The 20,082-nt window shown below is 36.4% G+C and overlaps 1 protein-coding gene across 6 annotated transcripts in view; it reads right to left on the reverse strand.

The window, feature by feature from the left end:
• The window catches only part of INPP4B (inositol polyphosphate-4-phosphatase type II B), a 371,544-nt gene that overhangs the window by 155,851 nt on the left and 195,611 nt on the right, over positions 1-20,082 (reverse strand). For all 6 annotated transcript variants that reach the window (XM_082390014.1, XM_082390013.1, XM_082390011.1 and 3 more), the window contains 2 exons: positions 11,234-11,364; positions 10,743-10,847 (listed from right to left, as the gene is read on the reverse strand). In XM_082390014.1, coding sequence (XP_082246140.1) covers positions 10,743-10,847; positions 11,234-11,364 — 236 coding nt within the window. The remainder of the gene's footprint in view (positions 1-10,742; positions 10,848-11,233; positions 11,365-20,082) is intronic.

A 20,082-nucleotide genomic window follows, 5' to 3' on the forward strand; every position in this document is an offset into this window, starting at 1 on the left:
TCATGGAAAGGGGTCACAGCTTTATTGAACAGTCACGAGATCACCCAAAATGCGCCAACTAAAGACTTGTCTACCTGCATTTATCTGACGAGAAACCTGAGGATCTTGAGAAGTTACCTGCTTTGTCTGAAGTCCCAAAGATGTTATATCCAGGGCCTTCTAACTTCTAACCCAGGGATGGAGAACAAGTGATTTAAGTTATTGACTGTTGGACCCTGAGTCCCTGGCTCCGGATCCCAGCTCTGCCATGTATAAGTTGTGCAGCATCGGGAAAACTACTAAACCTTTCTATGTCTCAGCTCCTCAGCTAGAAAATGGAGTGGAAAGTAATAAAAAGAGGTTAGCATTTAGTAAGTATTGTCTGTGATTATTTTCCCTATAGGAAGCAATCCTACCAATTAAGCAAAGAAAACTGATATTTTAACTTTTGCTTATTTCTCCATAAAAATAAACTTTTCAGTCTGAAAAGGAAAGTGATTCTGAAGCTCAGTCTTCTGAATAAGATCAGTTCTTGTGTTAATCTAAACTAAATACAAAAAAAAATCATGATGTTGTAATGAAATACACTGCATTTCTGCTAAAACCTGGGTGACCAGCAATACCAACAATATACCAAAGTGACTATAAACTGTATCCACATATCCCACCAAGCCCAAGTTAAATGCATTCCTAACTCAATTTTCAAAAAAAGTTGTCTGTGGACTTTCACTGGATCCAAAAAAACTTGTAGCCTCTCCAACACCACCCAGCAAGAGAGGAAGGATGAGGGGAGTGGAAATCTGAGTGGAGAAAGCAGTCTTAATTGATGGAGATTAAAATGACTTGATTATGCAAAATTTGCAAAACCATTTGTCTTTCTCTGTCTGGCTTAGTTCACTTAGTATGATAATCTCTAGGTCTGTCTATATTGCTGCAAATGGCATTATTTCATTCTTTTTTATGGCTGGATCATATTCTATTGTTCTGACTTTTCCTGCTCTTCTTCTCTGGTTCCCTGTGACCCATGTAGACACTTCATTCCTTTAAGTCTTCCAGTAAAGTCCTCAAGATCTGAAGATCATTTCCAATTTCTCTCTTTCCCTCAACATTATATCTGATCAGTTCTAACAACTCCGCTACCAAAATTTTATTCTCTCTTATACATGTTAAACATCTTTACCTTAATTTTGATCTTCCTCATGTCTTGTCAAGATTCCTACTGCCTCTTCAGTCCTAGCCTCTCTGCATTCACAATGCAGTGGCTTGCTTCTCCTATATGGGTGGCCATTCAATCACTCTGCCCAAAACACAGGCTTTGAGACTTATACCCTTCCTCATATCTTTCAAATATAAATAGAAGAACATTCAAATGTCTCAGCATCATGCATGTTTTAAGTGCTCAATAAATGTCAACAAATAGATAAACAAATATTTTGAGGGAAAATTCAGTTTGTCATGTTTGTCTTCAGATCATAAATGGAATTACTATTCTTAGTTGAAGAATAAAAATTGTAGATACACTATCCAGAAACAAATATATTAGAATCTGGAATATATGTATATATATTCTCCAGGGTATGGGAATGAATATATATCCATTCATGAATCACATTCTGTAGAATAACAGAGAGCTTATGATTATCACATGCAAAAGAATGAAATTAGACCCTTAGAGCAAGCACAAAAAATCAACTCAGAAAGGATTGAAGATTTAAACATAAGATGTAAAACTGTAAAAGTCCTAGGAAAAAAACATAGGGAAAAGGTTTCATGAAATTGGTCTTAACAATGATTTCATAGAAATGACACAAAAAGCACAAGCAATGAAAACAGAAATAAGCAAGTGGGACAACATCAAAGTAAAAAGCTTCTGCATGGCCAAGGAAACAATCAGTAGAGTGAAATGGAAATACACAGAATTAGGAGAAAATATTTTCAAATCATATACCTGATGAGAGATTAATTTCCAAAATATGTAAGGAACTCCTACAACTCAATAGTAAAAAAAAATTAATAACCTGCTTAAAAAATGGGCTAATGACTTGAATAGACATTTTGCCAAGAAGACATAAAAATGGCGAACAGGTAAATGAAAAAATGGTAAATGTCATTAATCATCAGGAAAACGCAAATCAAAACCACAATGACATATCACCTCACATTTATAAAATAGCTCTTACCAAAAAAAAAAAAAAAGACAAGTGTTGGCCATGACGTGGAGAAATTGGAATCCTTGCACACTGTTGTTGGCGGGATGCAAAATGATGCAGCTGCTATGGAAAACAGTATGGAGGTTCCTCAAAAAATTAAAAATACAACTATTATATGATCCAGCAGCCCCACTTCTGTGTATTTATACAAAAGAATTGAAATCAAGACCTTGAAGAGATATTAGCATTCCTGTGTTCACTGCAGCACTAATTATAATAGCCAAGACATGGAAACAGCCTAAATGTCCATCAACAGGTAAATGAATAAAGGAAATGTGCTGTATACATACAATGGAATACTATTCAGCCTTAAAAAAGAAGGAAATTCTGCAATATGTGACAGCATACATAAACCTTGATAATATTATGTAAGAGAAATAAGCCAGGCACAGAAAGACAAATACTGCATGACTGCACTTATATGAGGTATCTAAAATAATCAGTGCATGGTATCAGGAAGTATGTTAAGTTAATATGTATTACTTGATGTTAACTGCAATTCATTGGTCAAGATGATATCTGCCACTGCCTAGAGTTGATTCTTCACTGTAAAGTTACTAAATATTTGAAGGGGCATACTTTAAGATTATGCAAATCTCCTGTTTCTGTTTAAACTGGTACCCATTAATTTTAGCATCCACTGATGAACCTTGCCTGTGGCAATAATTACTGTTCAAATGGTAATTTTCCATTTCCCTCATTCTTGCCAAATTTATTAATTGGAATTCTTCTGGAAGGAATAGATGACCCTTCTTCTTCCTTCATTTGTTTATTCAGTTATTTATTAACATCAATATGAGTATTGTGTTCTTTGATTCATAATCCAACCCTAGCTTTATGTTTAAATTGTTCCAGCTTTGTCCACTGGGAGCTCCTTCGGAATGGCTCCTGTATCACTTTTTTTGCCCCTTCTGTTTTTTGTTTTGTCTTATTTTATTTTGCTTTTTGGTTTTTGGACACTTCCTTACTTTCTAGAGCCACAAGATACTCCAGACTCATATTTTCCCTGCCACAGCCTTGGAATCAACCAGCTTTCCAAGGAACCCTAGTTCTTTTTATTGGAGAATGGTGTTTAGAAATCAATTATGAGCAATTACACTCATTGCTACTGCTTTCAATCCCATTCAGTAGCTAGAGCTAGGAAATATATGTATGTGTACTAACTTGTGCACACACATCTATATTTATCCATCTAACTATTGCTCTATCTATACTGTACTAACAACAACAAAAACCATGAGTCAATGCTGTTACCTCTGACTTCAATTCAGCCTCACAAGATTCTTTCTAGCCTTCCTTCCTTATTTCTACCTTCTCTCCCTGACATTGAGAAACTTGACTCTCCCTACCCACATATTTAAATATATGGTCAATCCTAGTGAAAAATAAAACAGCTTCAGAATTGTTAACCCTAACTCTGTAAGAAAAAAAATTACTAACGAATGTACAGTGTTTGTAGTGTTTTTTAATTTAGCGTTACAATATCCACTCCTTTCCAAAGTTTACATAGGCCAGGTCCTTTCTTTCCCAATCTTTTCAGTAAATTATCATTTTTATAATTATCTTTACCATTAATTACCATTTTAAACAAGATAACAAAAGTAAGTTAATAAAACCAGGTTGGAAATATGAAATTCTATGGAAAACTTACACAATAATTAGTAGCACAACAATCACGGTTTGAAAAAAATAAGAATAGAAAGGGAGCCAAGGTGCAGGTACCAAGAAGTAAAATATAGAAGCATTCCCCAAATATTCTTCACTTTTGGACTTCATAGAACACATTTCAAATAGGCAAGTAGAAAATAGTACTACTGTGGTTCAGCAGAGCTACAAGTGCAGCATCTTATCTATGTTCCAGAAGCCATGTCTCCCATTTCCCAAGCCATAATATCCTCCCAAGCCAACCATAATATCCCATTAGTATCAAGAGGTATTCTCTGCAGGGACACTAGAGCTTCTGTCTGGATACTGAAAGAGCAAATAAGGTCTCTCTTTTGCCTCTCTCACTTTTCTCTGTTGCCTTTTGATTTTACCCATCTTGATTAGAACCATTTCTCAAAAAGCTGGGATCTTTATGTCCACATTTTACAGAGGTTCAAAGAGCTGAGGCTTAAATAGTGTTTGTACATTTGAGGTTCAAAGAGTTGCTCAGAGGTATTAACTTTTAAACATTGATTACTGTGATACTGTGATTTATAATATGAAATAAATACTTGGTCTTCGTCCCCTCTTCTGGCACAGAGTTCCCCAAGCCCCAGGAATTTCCTAAGTGTTGAGAGCCACAAAGGTGTCTTCTGTTAGGTTAATGAGGTGACTTTTGGACTGCACCTAAGGATGGGGGCTGGTGGACAGTGAAACCAACCATGAGATTAGAGGGTTGAAACTTTCAGTCCTTTCTCCCTTGACTCCCCTACGTAAGAGGGGCTGAAGATGAGTTCGGTCCCAATGGCCAATTATTTTATCAATATTGCCTGTGTAATGAAGCCTCCATAAAAACCCAAGAGGACAGGGTTTGGAGAGCTTTCTGGTTAGTGAACACGTGGAGGTGCTGGGGGAACTCAGAGAGCATGAAAGCTCCACGCCCTTTCTCCATACCTTGCCCTATGCATCTGTTGCATATTACTCTTCCTGAGTTCTCTCCTTTTATAATAAACAGTAATCTAACAAGTAAAATGTTTTTTTCTGAGTTTTGTGAGTCTCTCTAGTGAATTAATCAAATCCAAGGAAGGGGTTGTGGGAACCTCTGATTTATAGCCAGTTGGTCAGAAGTATGGGTAACTACCTGGAATTTCAATTGGCATCTGAAGTAGAGGGCAGTCTTGTGGGGCTGAGCCTTTAACCCGTGGAATCTGATGCTGTCTCTGGGAAAATAATGTCAGAATTGAGTTAAATTGTAGGACACCTAGTTTGTGGCTCTGGACAGTTGGACAAATGAGGGTGGGGGAAATCCCCTCCCCACAATCATAAATAACTAAAGAGTGGTTCTGAAGAAAACAATTAGAAAGTAGCTGCTGAACTCTATTCTCAGAATTTATATGATTTTAAGCAAAAGAAAACAGCTTTGTTCTTCAGCTATTAGGTATTTTTGGTTTTCATATAATCTGAAATAAGAACATACTGTGTACAGCTGTATAGTACCTAATTTTAATTGAGACAGTTTCTGTCACAATTAACATTGATCACTAATATTTTTAAGTATCAGCATTCTTTATGGAAATCACAAAAATCACAAGACTCCAGGGAGTCTTAAAAGTTTGCAACTGTTATTTGATAATTATTAGTTACCAAGTCCACAGTACTGGAACAGCTAGGTTTATCCCTTTTGGCCCCTTCATCCTTGAATTTCACTTGCAATTACTACATAAATAGTAGATAGATCTATGTACACCAAGGGAATTATTTTTTGGTCTCTTAGTTTAGTTAATGAAGAATGGTATACACTTACCATACCATACTCATTCTTGGCTACAGCAGTCGTACTCCTTAAAATTTAGTTAGAATTAACTGTAATTGACTGTTTTCCTCTAGAAGAAGTCAGATATACAAAAAAAAAATCAATAAAAAATTAAAATTCTAAGATAACAATCTGATCAGTGATATTTGTCTCATTTTAAAATTTCCTCATTTTATCCTGCTGTTTAAGTTATGTATCTTTGTGACATGAATAGCCCTTAACTTTCAGATTTTTGGTACTCAGACAATTATAAAAATCTAAGTGAGCATTTTATCTTAAAGAAAAGTCAAGCAAAATAAGTGTAAAGTTTTTTTCTCTTTTTAAAAAAAAATATAATATGCCTCTCTTCTTTCTTTGATATTTTATATGTCAAAAATTCCTTGGTTTTGTGAAAATGGCATCATATACACCATATAAGGACAGTGGAGTTCAAATTGTTGAGTCTTGTCAAACTAAAGATACCAGGTTGGTTTGAAATCTAATAGTAGGGCTGCCTCATAGCCTTTTAAAAGCCATTTAATAATAGAAATGAGATAGAAAGCCTATTTTTTCTCAGAAGATCTCTTTAAAATTCCTACAACTATAAAAAGAGTGCTGATGAAAAAAAAATGTAGACACGCTGATCTCATTTCAAGGAAAAATTTAAGCATAATCCCTGACTTTAAATGACCCACAAAATGACTTCGATATGAATCTCAAGACAATAGGGAATTCTAAGGGAAATCTGTTTCAAAATAGTCTAAGCAAGTTGGCATGATGATTAAACACATCTAAAAGGTAATTGCGCTTCACTGATGAGGTGATACACCTGAACTCTTGAGACACAGAAATCAGGGAGCTCTAAATAGCTCCTCTTGTTTCCTCCTTCCTTCTGTGTAGAGATTAGAAGACTAAGGGGCAGAGAGGTTAGCTGACTCATCCATATTAAACAGGAAATCCTGGCCGATCTTGCACTTGATTCCAGACACAGCTTTATGATATAATATAGTAGGTTCTTTCTTTTTTTATCCTTTCTTTCTTTCCCTTTCCTTCCTCCCTCCCTCCTTCCCTCCCCCCTCCTTCCTTCCTTCCCTTTTCTCTCTCTTTCCTATGTACTATATGCTATTATACATATATATATGTATAAAACATACAAACTAACTTAAACATAGAATAATATCACAAGAATCCATACTGTATAATATTCACAACTGTTTTTCTATGAAAGTAAAATATACTGGAGAGGGAAACTGCCTTCTTAATTTCAGGGATTTGTGTTATTGTTGTCACGGCTGCTAAGATCTCTATTGTGGTGGGTATTCTATTTGTTGCATTTAAGTAATGGACAAGGATGAAAAATTAACTTAATGGGTCTGGGGGCACCTGAAGTTAAATGAAGGTTATTTCATTTGTCAGTATGAGACATGACATCATAGTTCCGCTCAGTTACTTGTTTCAAGAGCTGGACATTAGCCTTGTCTTTGGTGAATCTGCCTGCTACTGTTTGCAAAGCTACCTCTCCAAATATAAGAGACATATTAATCAAATGTGGATAGATGCAATTTACTAATGGTAAGCATGAAAATAGATGTAGACTACATCCAAATAACTCACCAGTGAAATACCAAGGCTTGGCCAATCTTACTTGCATCGTTACCTGGAAAAATGTTGTCTGTAATTCAGCTAAACATTCAAATCAGTAACCATGGATCTTAAATACATTTAACTTGATTCACTTAATCTGCTAAATATATGTTATATAAGCAAGTAGAAAATCAGACTACCATCTAACTTTTAACCATTTTATTTTTCAAGTAAAGAAAATCAAAGCTCAGAAAGGTTATCAACTTGGTCAAAATAAAAAAAAAGTAAGGGGTAGAGCCCCCCAAATTCAGTCAAGATTTTAATTTCTATTATAATACATAGTTGGTGATGTAGTATATAAACACCTACTTTAACTGAATTTCAATTTAAAATAACATTTAAACTTCTAAAAACTTAAATATTTTAAAAACATATATTTAATATTATACATAGGACATGCATATCATATATATATAATATACTCACATATTTATATGTGAGTACTTATATATATAATATATATTTATATATATATAAATACTCACATATTTATATATATATATATATATATATATATATATATATATATATATATATATATATATATATATATGTGAGTAGCCTTGGGGAAAGAAACCAGCATGTAATAGAATTCAGTACTTTCGAATTAATTCTTGGCTGTTAGACTCTCTAGTCCTTTCCCCCCATTTACTCCTTAAGTCTTCAGAGAAAGGAATCAGTCTTTCTGAAAACTATGTCAAAAACCCTCTAGTTGATGAGTTGTACCCTAGTTCCGTAACTTCAAAATATTGCTTTTCTCCTTACTGTTTGATATTTGTCATCACAAATAAGAAATTCTTTTATATATCCCATTATGGGTTGAACTGTGCCCCCACTCAAGAAAGATATCTTAGAATATGACCTTATTTGGAAATAAGGTTTTTACAGATGCAATCAAGTTGCAATAAGGTCATTAGTGCAGGTCTTAATCCAACATGACCTAATCCAAAATGTCCTTAATGGGGAAATTTGGACACAGAAACAGACACAGAGAAGATGGTGTAAAGGCATAAAGGGGAACGACATGCAAAGACGGAGGATCTGTGGGATGCACCAACAAACCAAAGAAAACTAAAGATTGGAGGAATACCGTAAGAAGCTAGGTATGGAAGGAGGCAAGGAAGGAATCCCCTGTCTGTTTCAGAGGATGCACTCCTCTGCCGACACCTTGATTTTAGACTTCCAGCCTCCAGACTGTGAAGCATTGCATTTCTGTTGTTTATGACTCCCACTTGGTGATACTTTGTTATGGTGGCTCTAGGAAACTGATACATATCCCACTAAACTAATTAGAAGAAAATTTGTTTGCTTGTCTAAATATCTTTCTTTTAGTTGTCAGTTTCTTTCTTTTACATTGGAGAAACAAAAACTAAATGCCTTGTATCATGCCAGTTCACTCTAGTCTATTTTCAGAAATTACCTTAGAAAAAACAGCATAATGTAAATGGTTCTTTTGTTTTCAAGAAATAAGTATAAAGTAAAAGGCCACATAGATAATAATTTCCCTTTGTGTGGTGGATGTATTTTAAGGATCATCACCAAATATGTGAATGCACATTTAAATATAAATTCCTATCAATTTGGCTTCAAGAAACTATCTGCTTTGATGATACTGCTACCCATGCATGGCTGTAACCTGATTAGCCACAGTACTTGCATGTGATGATTTTTCCAAAATGCCTCTCTAAATCATCTTTTCTATAAATCTGGCTACTTCTTTAGTTCAAGATTTCAATGTCTCTTAATAGGCTCTTAACTGATTACTTTCCTCCAATTTTAACAGTCCTGATAAAACTGACAGATCCGTTTTGTTCCAGTGATGGCAAATGCCACATGTATCATAAAAACTATTATTGTTCGTTCTATGTGTTTTACATGGTCTAGTTCACATAATCAGGAACGAAAAGACAGTGCTTAGAAAGATTAAATAACAGGCTTAAGGTCATATATAAAGTAGTAAAGCTGAAATTCTGTTCCACTCCAAAATATATAAACTTTTTACTGTATCATAAAAGTCTCTTCATATAGGCCATTAGGAAAGAAAAAGTTATGCTGGTTGTCAGATAGCTTTTGAATGTTGCAGCTTCTTTATGACCTTGGTTTTGATGATTTTTTAAAACCATTAGATATTGTTATGTTCAAACTATTAACAGACACTCAGTATTCAGGGAAGAATTCCTGAAAGCTTTAGGCCAATCCATCTCATTTTTAATTCAGTTGACATAATTTTTGGTGAACAGGATGCAAGTTAAAATTTCAGATAGTTGATAAGGGTTACCAAAGATAATACAATTATATATCAGAATGATTTTAACTACACTTGAACTTATACGTTAGCTAGTTGTGTATACACAATCAGTATGCACCAACTTGAAAAATTTAATTTTTCTGATTATAAAACTTCAGGTAATTTTAAAACAGACAGAGATTTTATTTTAATTTTTTAAAACCTCTAACCTCTAACCTGTAGCCTCATTGTGACAATGGCTACAAAATTGGGTGTTAGAATGCTTCTTTAGATGTATCTGTGTATGTTTGTATGTGCGTGTTTGTATGTATATGTTGATAGACTCAGCATAAAGGATTTGATGATCTAAAGTAACTTTTAGCTTCCTAGGAAGATGAGTACTCATAGGATGACCATAGCATTTATGATTCAGAGAGACCTTTGAGATGGAAAGGATGTGGAGGGCATCATTAACAAAGATGCTGGACAAACAGGCATAGTATGGGACTTCTGCTGATAAATAGGGGCAGGTGGTCACCCTAAATATACACAAAATTGATATAGCAATAAGTTAAAGAAAAGGGAGATGAGAAGAATATTTTAAATATATTTTACTGAGAAATGGCAAGGAATTACGTAGAGTGGCAATGAATTCAACCTCATATCATTCACTCTAGAACTATTCAGGTATGTTATGAAAATCTATGTGTATTTTCTTGAAAAATGTCTCTCACAACCAAGTACATCAAAATACTGTAGCACCTTCTATCTGATAAACCCGCTTCTCATAGGGAAGCGCGTGATTCTGGCGATAGCCACCCCTAAGTCAGAGAAACAGCACTTGAGTCCATCTTTGGACTTTGGTTTCTCAGGATAGGCACAAAATGAACCAGTTTTGTTTTTCTTTTTCTCTAATTCAAACAGTAGCAGAATGGGGAGCTATTAGGCATCGCTGATAATACTTAATAAAGCTAACACTCATTTTGCATAGTCACCTGTAACTCAATTCAGGTGGCATATTTACAAAGCATTGCCCAGAAACACAGCAACGAAAATGTAATGGTTTCTTTTGTAGTATTTAGGGTCATTATCAGCTTCCATTGTTTCATCTTCATCTTTATATAACTGCTAAAATTTCTAATTCTGCCAATAGTCAAGGTTTTTTTTTTTTTTTTTCTAGTCAAGCCTTTTAAAGAAGTACACACTACCATAATTTGCCCATTTGAAAAAGAATACTATATACTACCTTTCAAGTGAGGGCTGTGTACGTGCATTCTTTGCAGATGTAGATTTATCGGAACAAATTCTAATGTTTTCTCTCCTTTGCTGCTGCTTGATTTGAAAGAGGACCCTAGGTGGAAAAAAAAAAAAAATCATTAGTAAATAAATAGTGTGTGTGTGTGTGTGTGTGTTGAAAAGTACATTTGACATAGAAAAATGTTATAAGAATTTCAGAAAGAAAAACATATTCTGTATGAGTTGCTTTTCTTCTCAGAAATTTAATTTAAAAAAATTCTCAGTTATCCCTATAATGATACCATGAGGTAAAATAGTGCAATTTTTTTCTTCTTTGTTTTTCATGCCAAGATGGTAGAGTTGGAAATAAAAGTTTTCTGCCTTTTTTTAAAATTAAATCTTGACTTTTCTATGTCCATAACAACAGTATTTATTATTGTTTTCACATAACATACATGAAATTCATTTCAGTTTGAATATGTAAAGTCATTGATTGCACACCTGTTTCCTTGCTGAGTTCTGTCAGAATGTCTTGGTACATATTCACCATTTGATCACAGTGAGTAAGGACATTTTTTCGTAGATTGTCCCAGTGTGGAGAAAGCTCACCAAGTTCTTTTAGCTCCTGGTTTCTGTTAAGAATGAAAAAGAAGAGAAAATATTTATTTTGATCTTAAACCCACAGACACAAAATGCTTAATCAGGGTTGCCAAACTAATTGATTCACCATCCCTTTCAGGAAAGCTCTGTGCTTATTAGGAAAAAAAAATCATTTTAACAAAAAGGAAGAAGTAACTAGGTTAGGCCACACAAACATTAAAAGTCCTGTATGTCAAAGAGCAAAAAAAAACAAAAACAAAAGTTTAAATTTATTGATAAAAATTTCACAAAGATGGCAAAGACTTATTATCCTTAATATAAATAGGGGCCATTCAGTTAAAACAAAACAAAACAAAACACTAAACCTCAATAGAGAGATAGTTAAGTTCTAGGCTTTGACTATCCCAAATGAAATAATTTGGAAAGGGTTATCTGACTGTCTGAAGGAAACACAAGCTAATCACGTAATCTAGTTTATATATAATATAGTTGTAATATTTTTAAAGCCCATAAATAGTATGATCAGGTATGATTTTACTGGTCTCAATTTCTCCTGAGGACAATTTAAGTAAATACTGTATGTCTATATTTTGTCCCCTCTTTATCAAAAGAAGATCTAATCAAGATCTAGGTTTTAATTATTAACTTTAATTCTCTACCCTTTAGCCAAGTTAATTTAAGTCATCAGAATGCCTTTTTAAATTATAATGATAAATGGTTTAATATGCTCCTTGGTTAGATTTCTCATTCATTTCTATAACCTTTTACCAACAACATTTTCATGAGGCAGTTTAACCAGCAATAATGAAACTTCTTTGCCATTTTGGCTGTGAAACATGCTAAATACCAAGCTAATAAATTCAGAAGATGTAGAATCTTTAACATCTTGTTAAATTCAAGAATAATGGATGGTGTGCAAAAATGTGACTTGCTTTCAAATGCTTGTAGCTGCCTTTGTTTCGTTTCAACAGGAATGCGATATAGTATTGCTGCATCTTCCATCTGAGGTCTTCACAATTTTTGTGAACATTAATCTCATTCTCAACTTTTCCATAGATTAACTTTCATCAGACAACATTCATGGAAGTAATTAATCAATGGACAATGGGAGTAAAGGAAATTCATGACCAAAGGGGGGTTAGGAGAGAAGGTTGAAGAGTTGGGAAGTCAAGTTCTCTGTGTGGACTCAGACGGCAGGGTATTCAAATTCAGGAAAAACAACAACAACTAAAACAAACAGATAATTTCAAAAGCGGGAGGTATCAAGTCTAGAAGAGCCTGGGCAATTAGGTCAAACCTGAGGTAGAGAGCAAATGTGATATGTCAACTTAATATGTAAGATTTTGTGTTTTACTTTCAATATATGGTTACAATAGAAATCTTAACTAGGTATTACAGTTTAACACTAATAAACACACCATGGGTTTACAATTTATGTTGTCTCTGAATTCCTATCAGAAATAATAATTATAAGGGAGGTGGTGACGGAGGGGACGGTAAGAGTGAAGCCCGTGACTACGGTGTGAAATACTGGGGTGGAGTACACCTCCCTGCCCAAGAGGAGTCCGACAAAGTGTGATCAGAAAATCTTAGTGTTCTGTAGGGAGTGACTTGAAGGAAGCCGGGAGGAATCTATAAACTGGGGTTTAAAATTCATTACTCTCCTCCAATATGTCAAAACTTACATACAGGAATAACTAGACAAAACCTGGCGTTCACTGCTTTTTTGTTCTAAGAGAGGACATTAAACAGATACACATTCTGAAAGGGACAAACAAACAACATAAGGTTTCTCTGCATTAAAAAAGTTCAGGGACTTCCCTGGTGGTTCAGTGGTTAAGACTTTGCCTTCCAATGCAGGGGGTGCGGGTTCGATCCCTAGTCGGGGAGCTATGATCCCACATGCCTTGCGGCCGAAAAACCAAAGCATAAAACAGAAGGAATATTGTAACAAATTCAATAAAGACTTTAAAAATGGTCCACATCAAAAAAAATCTTTTTAAAAAAAAGTTCAAATATAGGAGAACTATAGAATAAAGGTCTAATGAACTAGAGTAATGAAAAAGGTGTAAAACAAAATGGGGCAGAGTAAGAAAGTAAGTTTTTAGAAAACGAAAGAAATTAATTACATTAATACATTAAAATAGAGAAGATAATTGGCTGCATCAAAATCAGTAAACTTTTCAATCAGGAAGGCTAGGGCTGTTTGTATTATATTTTGATTTGTCACTCAGTCAACAAAAACTTTAGCATCTAAGAGGCTTGTTTTATATCTTCATCCAGGTTCTCTGGAAGGCAGGGCCTGAGATCAAGCAATCCCAGGTCAGTCAGAGGGAGGTAAGAAGGCAAGTGCTGAAGGGAAAAGGCGAAAACAGGCATAACGTGGTTCGTTATCAAGCTGGGCAGAACTTCACAAGAAAACACAGCTGGTTAGGTGGCCATGTGGAACGACTCCAGAGAAGTCATACAGAATCTCTGCACCTTGGAACAGATTGTTAGATGGAGGAAAATGCATTTATATGCCAGTTCCTTACCATCCACTCTATTTCACTGGTAAAGGTTCATCCGATGGGACTTTAGCTCCTCTGTACTTCTAGTTATGCAATCTGTCTCCTCCAGGCAGCCACTGGCGGGGGGGGGGCAATATTCCAGCAGAGACAGAACTTTCCTGGGTCTGGTAAAATATAGGTGCCAAATCCACTCTGGATATTTCCATGGCAGATGCCATTGGGTGCATGATAATGGCTGGTCTTCACCTTGAGGGAGACTGATAAGCTGGTGGCATCAGGAGATAAGGTGACAAGGGTGGCACCAATTGGGGCTCTCCATTGAGCAAGTGGTCAAAACTTGAAGACACATTCCAGTTAAGCCAGCACAGAAAAGCACATAAACTGAGCCCAGGAGGGGCTCTCCACTGAGCAAGTGGTCAAAACCTGAAGACGTGTTGGGGGTGAGCGGGCATAGGAAAGCACAAAAACGGGGCCCAGGACAGGCAACTTCTTGCACAATTCCGATCCATTTATGAAATCCAGATAGCATATAAGACAACATTCTTTATCTTCTGCAAGAGGGAAGTTCAAGTACAATCCTTCCAAGTGACGGCCAGTTGCAACTTCCCAAAGATTTAAAGAGAAGTAGTGAACCAAGCACAATAGTCAATACTCCAGCTGATTTGGGGGCCTTAACTGGTGATATTCATCATTCTACCACTCATTTCAAATTTACCTCATATTCCACTGGCATTTCTGGAGTACTGCCTTGTGAGGTCACCTAGACCTTAATCTGAAGACATTAGGCTCTTAGTTTCCTTGCTTTTATGGAATTTTAGTTGTGGCAATTTCCCATGCACTTATGGCCATGGAACACCTCTGAGTTCTAGATATAATCCTCTTTGCTCAGCAGCCCTATTTCCCCATGGTGATGAGCACAGTATCTGTTACTATCTTTGCTGGTCCATTTAGTTAGGAATGTATGGTAGTCAGATCACACATGAAATCAACCACAACTTCCAGATAAGTGGGACTCTTAATGGGTCCCCTGACAGAACGCCTCTCCCCATACTCCAAGAACCAGGATTTTAACTGGCAAAGTCTAAGCCTGTGGGGAAAGGAAGCGCAGATCCCCAAAAGTGGGGTGCTGTGCTTGATTATAAGGGCTCACCCTTTCTTCTAGAGGTGGTTATTTTAGCTATGGCGGGCACAGCATCCTATACCAGCTGTTGGTTTAGCATATAAACTTCATCCTGGAGGATAGTACCCCAACCCTAAGTTTTTTTACCTAAGCTGATACCTCAGCTGAGTCTTTCATGGTTAATATTATTCCACTGTCCTATCAGGTCTGTGGCTTTTGGGTGGAGGGGAATGCAGTGATTACAAACTCATGTCGCACCTCGTTTTACGTAGCACTTGTCCTTTGGTTGGAGCAATGTTATGTGGGACACCAGATCATTCTGTGAGCCATCAGATGGGGGTGCCAGCAGTGGCACTGTGAGTAGAAAAGGGAAACACACATTCAGACTACGTTTCATGTCCCCAGGATAAACTGCTGCCCTTTCCAAGGTCAAAGGGATCCAATGCAATTGACCTGCCACCAAATAGCTGCTGGGTCTCCCCCAAGGAATGGTACCGTATTCGTGTCCATTGCCAATCTATTTCTCGCATTTAACATTTAGCAGTGACAGTAGCTATATCAGCCTTGGAGAGGGAGGCCATGCCTTTAGGTCCATGTATAACCGCTGGGACTGCCACCAAGGCCACTCTCTTCATGGGTCTATTTCACAAACTCTGGAGTGTCCAAGAAAGGAGTCTGGCTAATCCAAGGGTAGGTGATAATGTTCTCTGGTCATAAAGAGTATTTGCTTTCTGATGGGCATGGCTCAGACATACTTGTGCTCACTCCTGTAAGCCCATCTACATACCCTTGCCCATACTCCTTGAATCCAATCTTCTAGTCTTATTTCTTCCAGGCCCGTGAAGCCATTCACTTCGCTAAACTCGATATATATGCATACTTCGGGCCAACTCTCCCTCTAAATGATTAACAATCATACTGTTTCTCAGATCTCTCCACTGGATGGATTTTCTTCATTATTGACCTTAAGGTCCACCTAACACATCAGGCTGACCCATCTTTTTAAGAGTTTGAGTGTTTTCTTCCTCCGTGAGTTAATCAGAATGCGAGAGAAGCATCATAAGATAGAGGTACTAACATGAGGTCAATGACATGAGACTCTGGGACAGCTCTTTATGATATATGCTCATACCTCCTGGATCTGCTTAAGCCCAGTTCCAAATGTATCACTTCCACCACACAATACATTACTCCTACATCATACAATGGGATCACAGTAGTACCCAGTTCATAATGGGGCAGCTCTTTATGATATATGCTCATACCTCCTGGATCTGCTTAAGCCCAGTTCCAAATGTATCACTTCCACCACACAATACATTACTCCTACATCATACAATGGGATCACAGTAGTACCCAGTTCATAATGGGCAGCTCTAAGCCCAGAGTCACTCTGTGTCCCATCATCAGGGGTTTAGTCTCTAACTAGGGCCCAGTATCATACTGGGATGATGCAGGAGCCACCAGTACATTTCAGAACCCTAAAGGTCTGCACTGAAACAATCCTACCTGAATTTGCTGAAGCCTCCACAGGGCAGCATTGTTTCTCACCATGGATACGTCCAGGCCCATTGTTCAATCTCATGTACCCAAGGGCTGGCAACACAGTTAGGAACTTTTAAAATGTTCCTCTTCCTTGGGCTCTATTTGACACACTCTGCTTCTCCATTAATGGTTATATATACACACATATATATACACTATATTTTTGATAAACATGATATATATGACTTTCATATATATTTATGACATATATATGACTTTTATATACATAAAGTCTGAATGGTATATGCATCAGAAATATAGCCCAAATCACAGCAATTATTTATGTACATAGATGAAGAAGGTCTTTTTTGTGTATGTATATGTATGTACCATACTCCTGATTTCCCCCATTATTTGTCATTAAACCAACATATGTTAGAGGTGGAGCAACCATATGTGCCAGTTTACACCTGTTACCGCATTGTAATTATCAGCACCTCTTTCATTTCCAAAACATTCCTTTAAATGACCCAAGTTTTAGGATATCAGAATTAACATATCCTTTTTGATATAGTAAAAGAAAACAACAACTACAAACTCACAGAATGTCACGGCTGGAAGGAAATTTAGGAAACAATTTGAAACCTCTTGTTTCACCCATGGAGGCATCTAAATAAAACTGCTTGTTAATCTCAGAGTCACTAGAAAACCATAAGCCTTTTAGACTATAATTCTATACCCACTCTTTCCTCACCCCATAAGATTCTCCACTGTAAGAACAAAGACATACAAAACAAATTAACAAAATTACAAACAATAAACACAGTGCCTTGTTTATGAAGTTACTCAATGAACATATATGGAGTGAAGGGGTGTAGAACCTGGAGCTATTGACTTCTAGAATCACATTTATAAACTTTCATGTACTTTTAACATTAAACCTGAGCAAAGGGTAAGTTATAATTTGAGATTTTTTACTTCTGTATCTTTCAGTTCAAATGGCATACTAGGTATGCAGTAATAATCTCTAAAATATGTTCAAGCGCATAGTGGTGTCTAGTATTCTGAGACGCATAGATAATGGCCCCTGTGGTCCAGTCTGCATGTTGCCACTTTTATCTAAACAGAAATCTGGCATCAACATTATAATTAAACAGTCACACATCTTTACTAAACCTATGGTGTGAATGGAAAAAGTGATGAGCTGTGTAAATGCATTTTTAACCCATAGAAAAATATATAAAAATAGAAAAAAAACACTCCTTTGCCATCTATAAACATTATCATTTTACTCACAGTAACAACAGCTTCTGCTTTCAAAAGCTGTCTCCTTCCATTGCTACCTTACAACAATGACAATGAATATTTCTTTCTGGAAAATCCACTGCCCTGCTAAACACACACAATCTCTTATGAATTCCCTACCTTACTCTCACTAAAGTTCTATTTTTAAAACAAATTTTCTAGCTTGTCTCTAACTCTTTCCAATTCTCCAAGACTCCAATAGGTAGGCACAGGAAGTTGAAAAGAAAAGACTGAATATTCAAATACTAATAAGCTTAGGCCGCTTACACATTAAAGTTCTTTTGGCACTTACTGCCATCCATCCACTTGCACTTTGTTACCTACAAAAATAAAAGGCAAATCATATAAAATATGTCTCCAAAGGAGACAGGTGATTGCTAAGGCCTACCTGAGAAATATCTAATGCTCTATGGTTCTTGACATTTCAACTGTAAAGATTGACATTTTTGATACTTGATGAAATATTCATACAGATCTCTGGAAATAACCTGATGGTGCACTTTTTGCCTATATGGTTTGTTTTATCTTACCTTGTTTAAATATTTCAAAAATACATGCTATTTCTCTTCAGGAAAATTGCGAATTCCTGGAGGTTATTATGACCCTCTGAACCTTCCATAATGTGAAACACACTACTAAGTATAACATGTTTGAAACACAGACTATTAAATAACATGAAGAGAAAATGAGACCAAAAAAAAAAAAAAAACCCAAATGACTCTTGAAGAATAAAAAGAAAGAACTGAACACAAAATGAGTCACAGAGAAACTGAAAGGGAAATAGCCAAAGCTGCTTTACAGCTTTCACATATAATGCATGAAACACTGGAAAGATTATTAAATAGGTAAATGTTTTTTAAACTTCATTACTTACATCCCTGGGGCTGTCATGGCTAGAAGGGCAGGGAGGGTGCTGGGCAACAGGGAAACCAAGTAAGCAAACTGGCATCTGGCCCTTTTCCTTACTCCAGCCATCCACCTGCTCTAACTGAATCTCCCTAATTAATACTGGAATTCCCTGTACAGAGCTGTAAACAGTTTCTACTGCTAAAAAATAAAGCTAGGTTTAAGATTACCAAAATAGAACCAAGTTCAAAGAGGAAAAAGTTTAGCATCTACTTAAAGCCTCTGTTTAAAAGTAGTTTCAAAGCCTGACGATGATGTATTCAAGGTGGGGGGGGGGGAATTCCAACATGGGGAAAACTTTGCTCTGAGTCTGTGAGTTACAGAGACTTGTCTTGTTTATCGTTTTGTCCACCACAGTCCTTTGTCCATAGAAAGTGTTCCATGTAGGCCTGTTAATGGAATGAAAGATTTGCTTGAAGACTGTAATGCTTAGATTTTCCTGAAATTCGAGATAAAGTCAAAATATAAGCTAACCCCAAAGTAGAATGCTGAGCTCTGCCCCACTTAAAGTGGTTACGTGCAATACATAAATGAGTCACTGTTAAGTCTTCTAACCTTATATGGTTGAGATCTGTAACCCTAGTTTGGTTATGTCTTCCTCACGGATAGAGAAATATTTGAAATGTATCTTCACATGGCATTTCTTACTGTGATGGTTAATTTTACGTGTCAACTTAGCTAGACCACAGGGTGTCAGATATTTGGTCCAATGTGATTGCCGGTGTTTCTATAAGGGTGTTTTGGATGAGATTAACATTTAAATGTATAGACTGAGTAAAGCAGATTGTCCTCCCTACTTTGGGTGGGCTTCATCCAATCAGTTGAAGGCTTGAATAGAGCAAAAAGGCTGACCATCCCCTGACCAAAAGAGAATTCCTCCTGCCAGGCTGACTTTGAGCTGGGACACTGGCTTTTCCTGGGTCTCAAGCCTGCTGGCCTTTGGACTAAAACTACACCATAGTCTTTCCTAGGTCTCCAGCTTGCTGACTCACCCTGAAGATCTGAGGATGAGTACACACACACACAAACACACACACACACCCCTTACTGGTTCTGTTTCTCTAGAGAATCCTGAGTAATACACTAACTATGTAGAGATTCCATCAGAAAGCTTTCCTTCTGCTTGGTGTAAAAGAAGTTGGGGGGGTGGTGAGATGGAAACATCTAGAATATAGTTTAGGCTCTTTCATGAACTTTTATCCCTCCCACTACATTTTACAAATACTCTGACTTCTTCAAAAGAAAAATAACCATAGAAATGCTCAGCTTGTCTAAGGGACATACACAAGAAATCTCTAGTCCTGAGGCCAAAGCGCCACATGTGAGCACCTATCTTATTAGAAGTGTAAACCCAGAATAATCAACTTAAAAAAATCTGGTTATGTGAATTCAAAAATTCCTGAAATTACAAAAAGTAATTATTG

Source organism: Balaenoptera borealis, assembly GCF_965194805.1.
Source record: "Balaenoptera borealis genome assembly, chromosome: 4".
In the NCBI taxonomy this organism is placed as follows: Eukaryota; Metazoa; Chordata; class Mammalia; order Artiodactyla; family Balaenopteridae; genus Balaenoptera; species Balaenoptera borealis.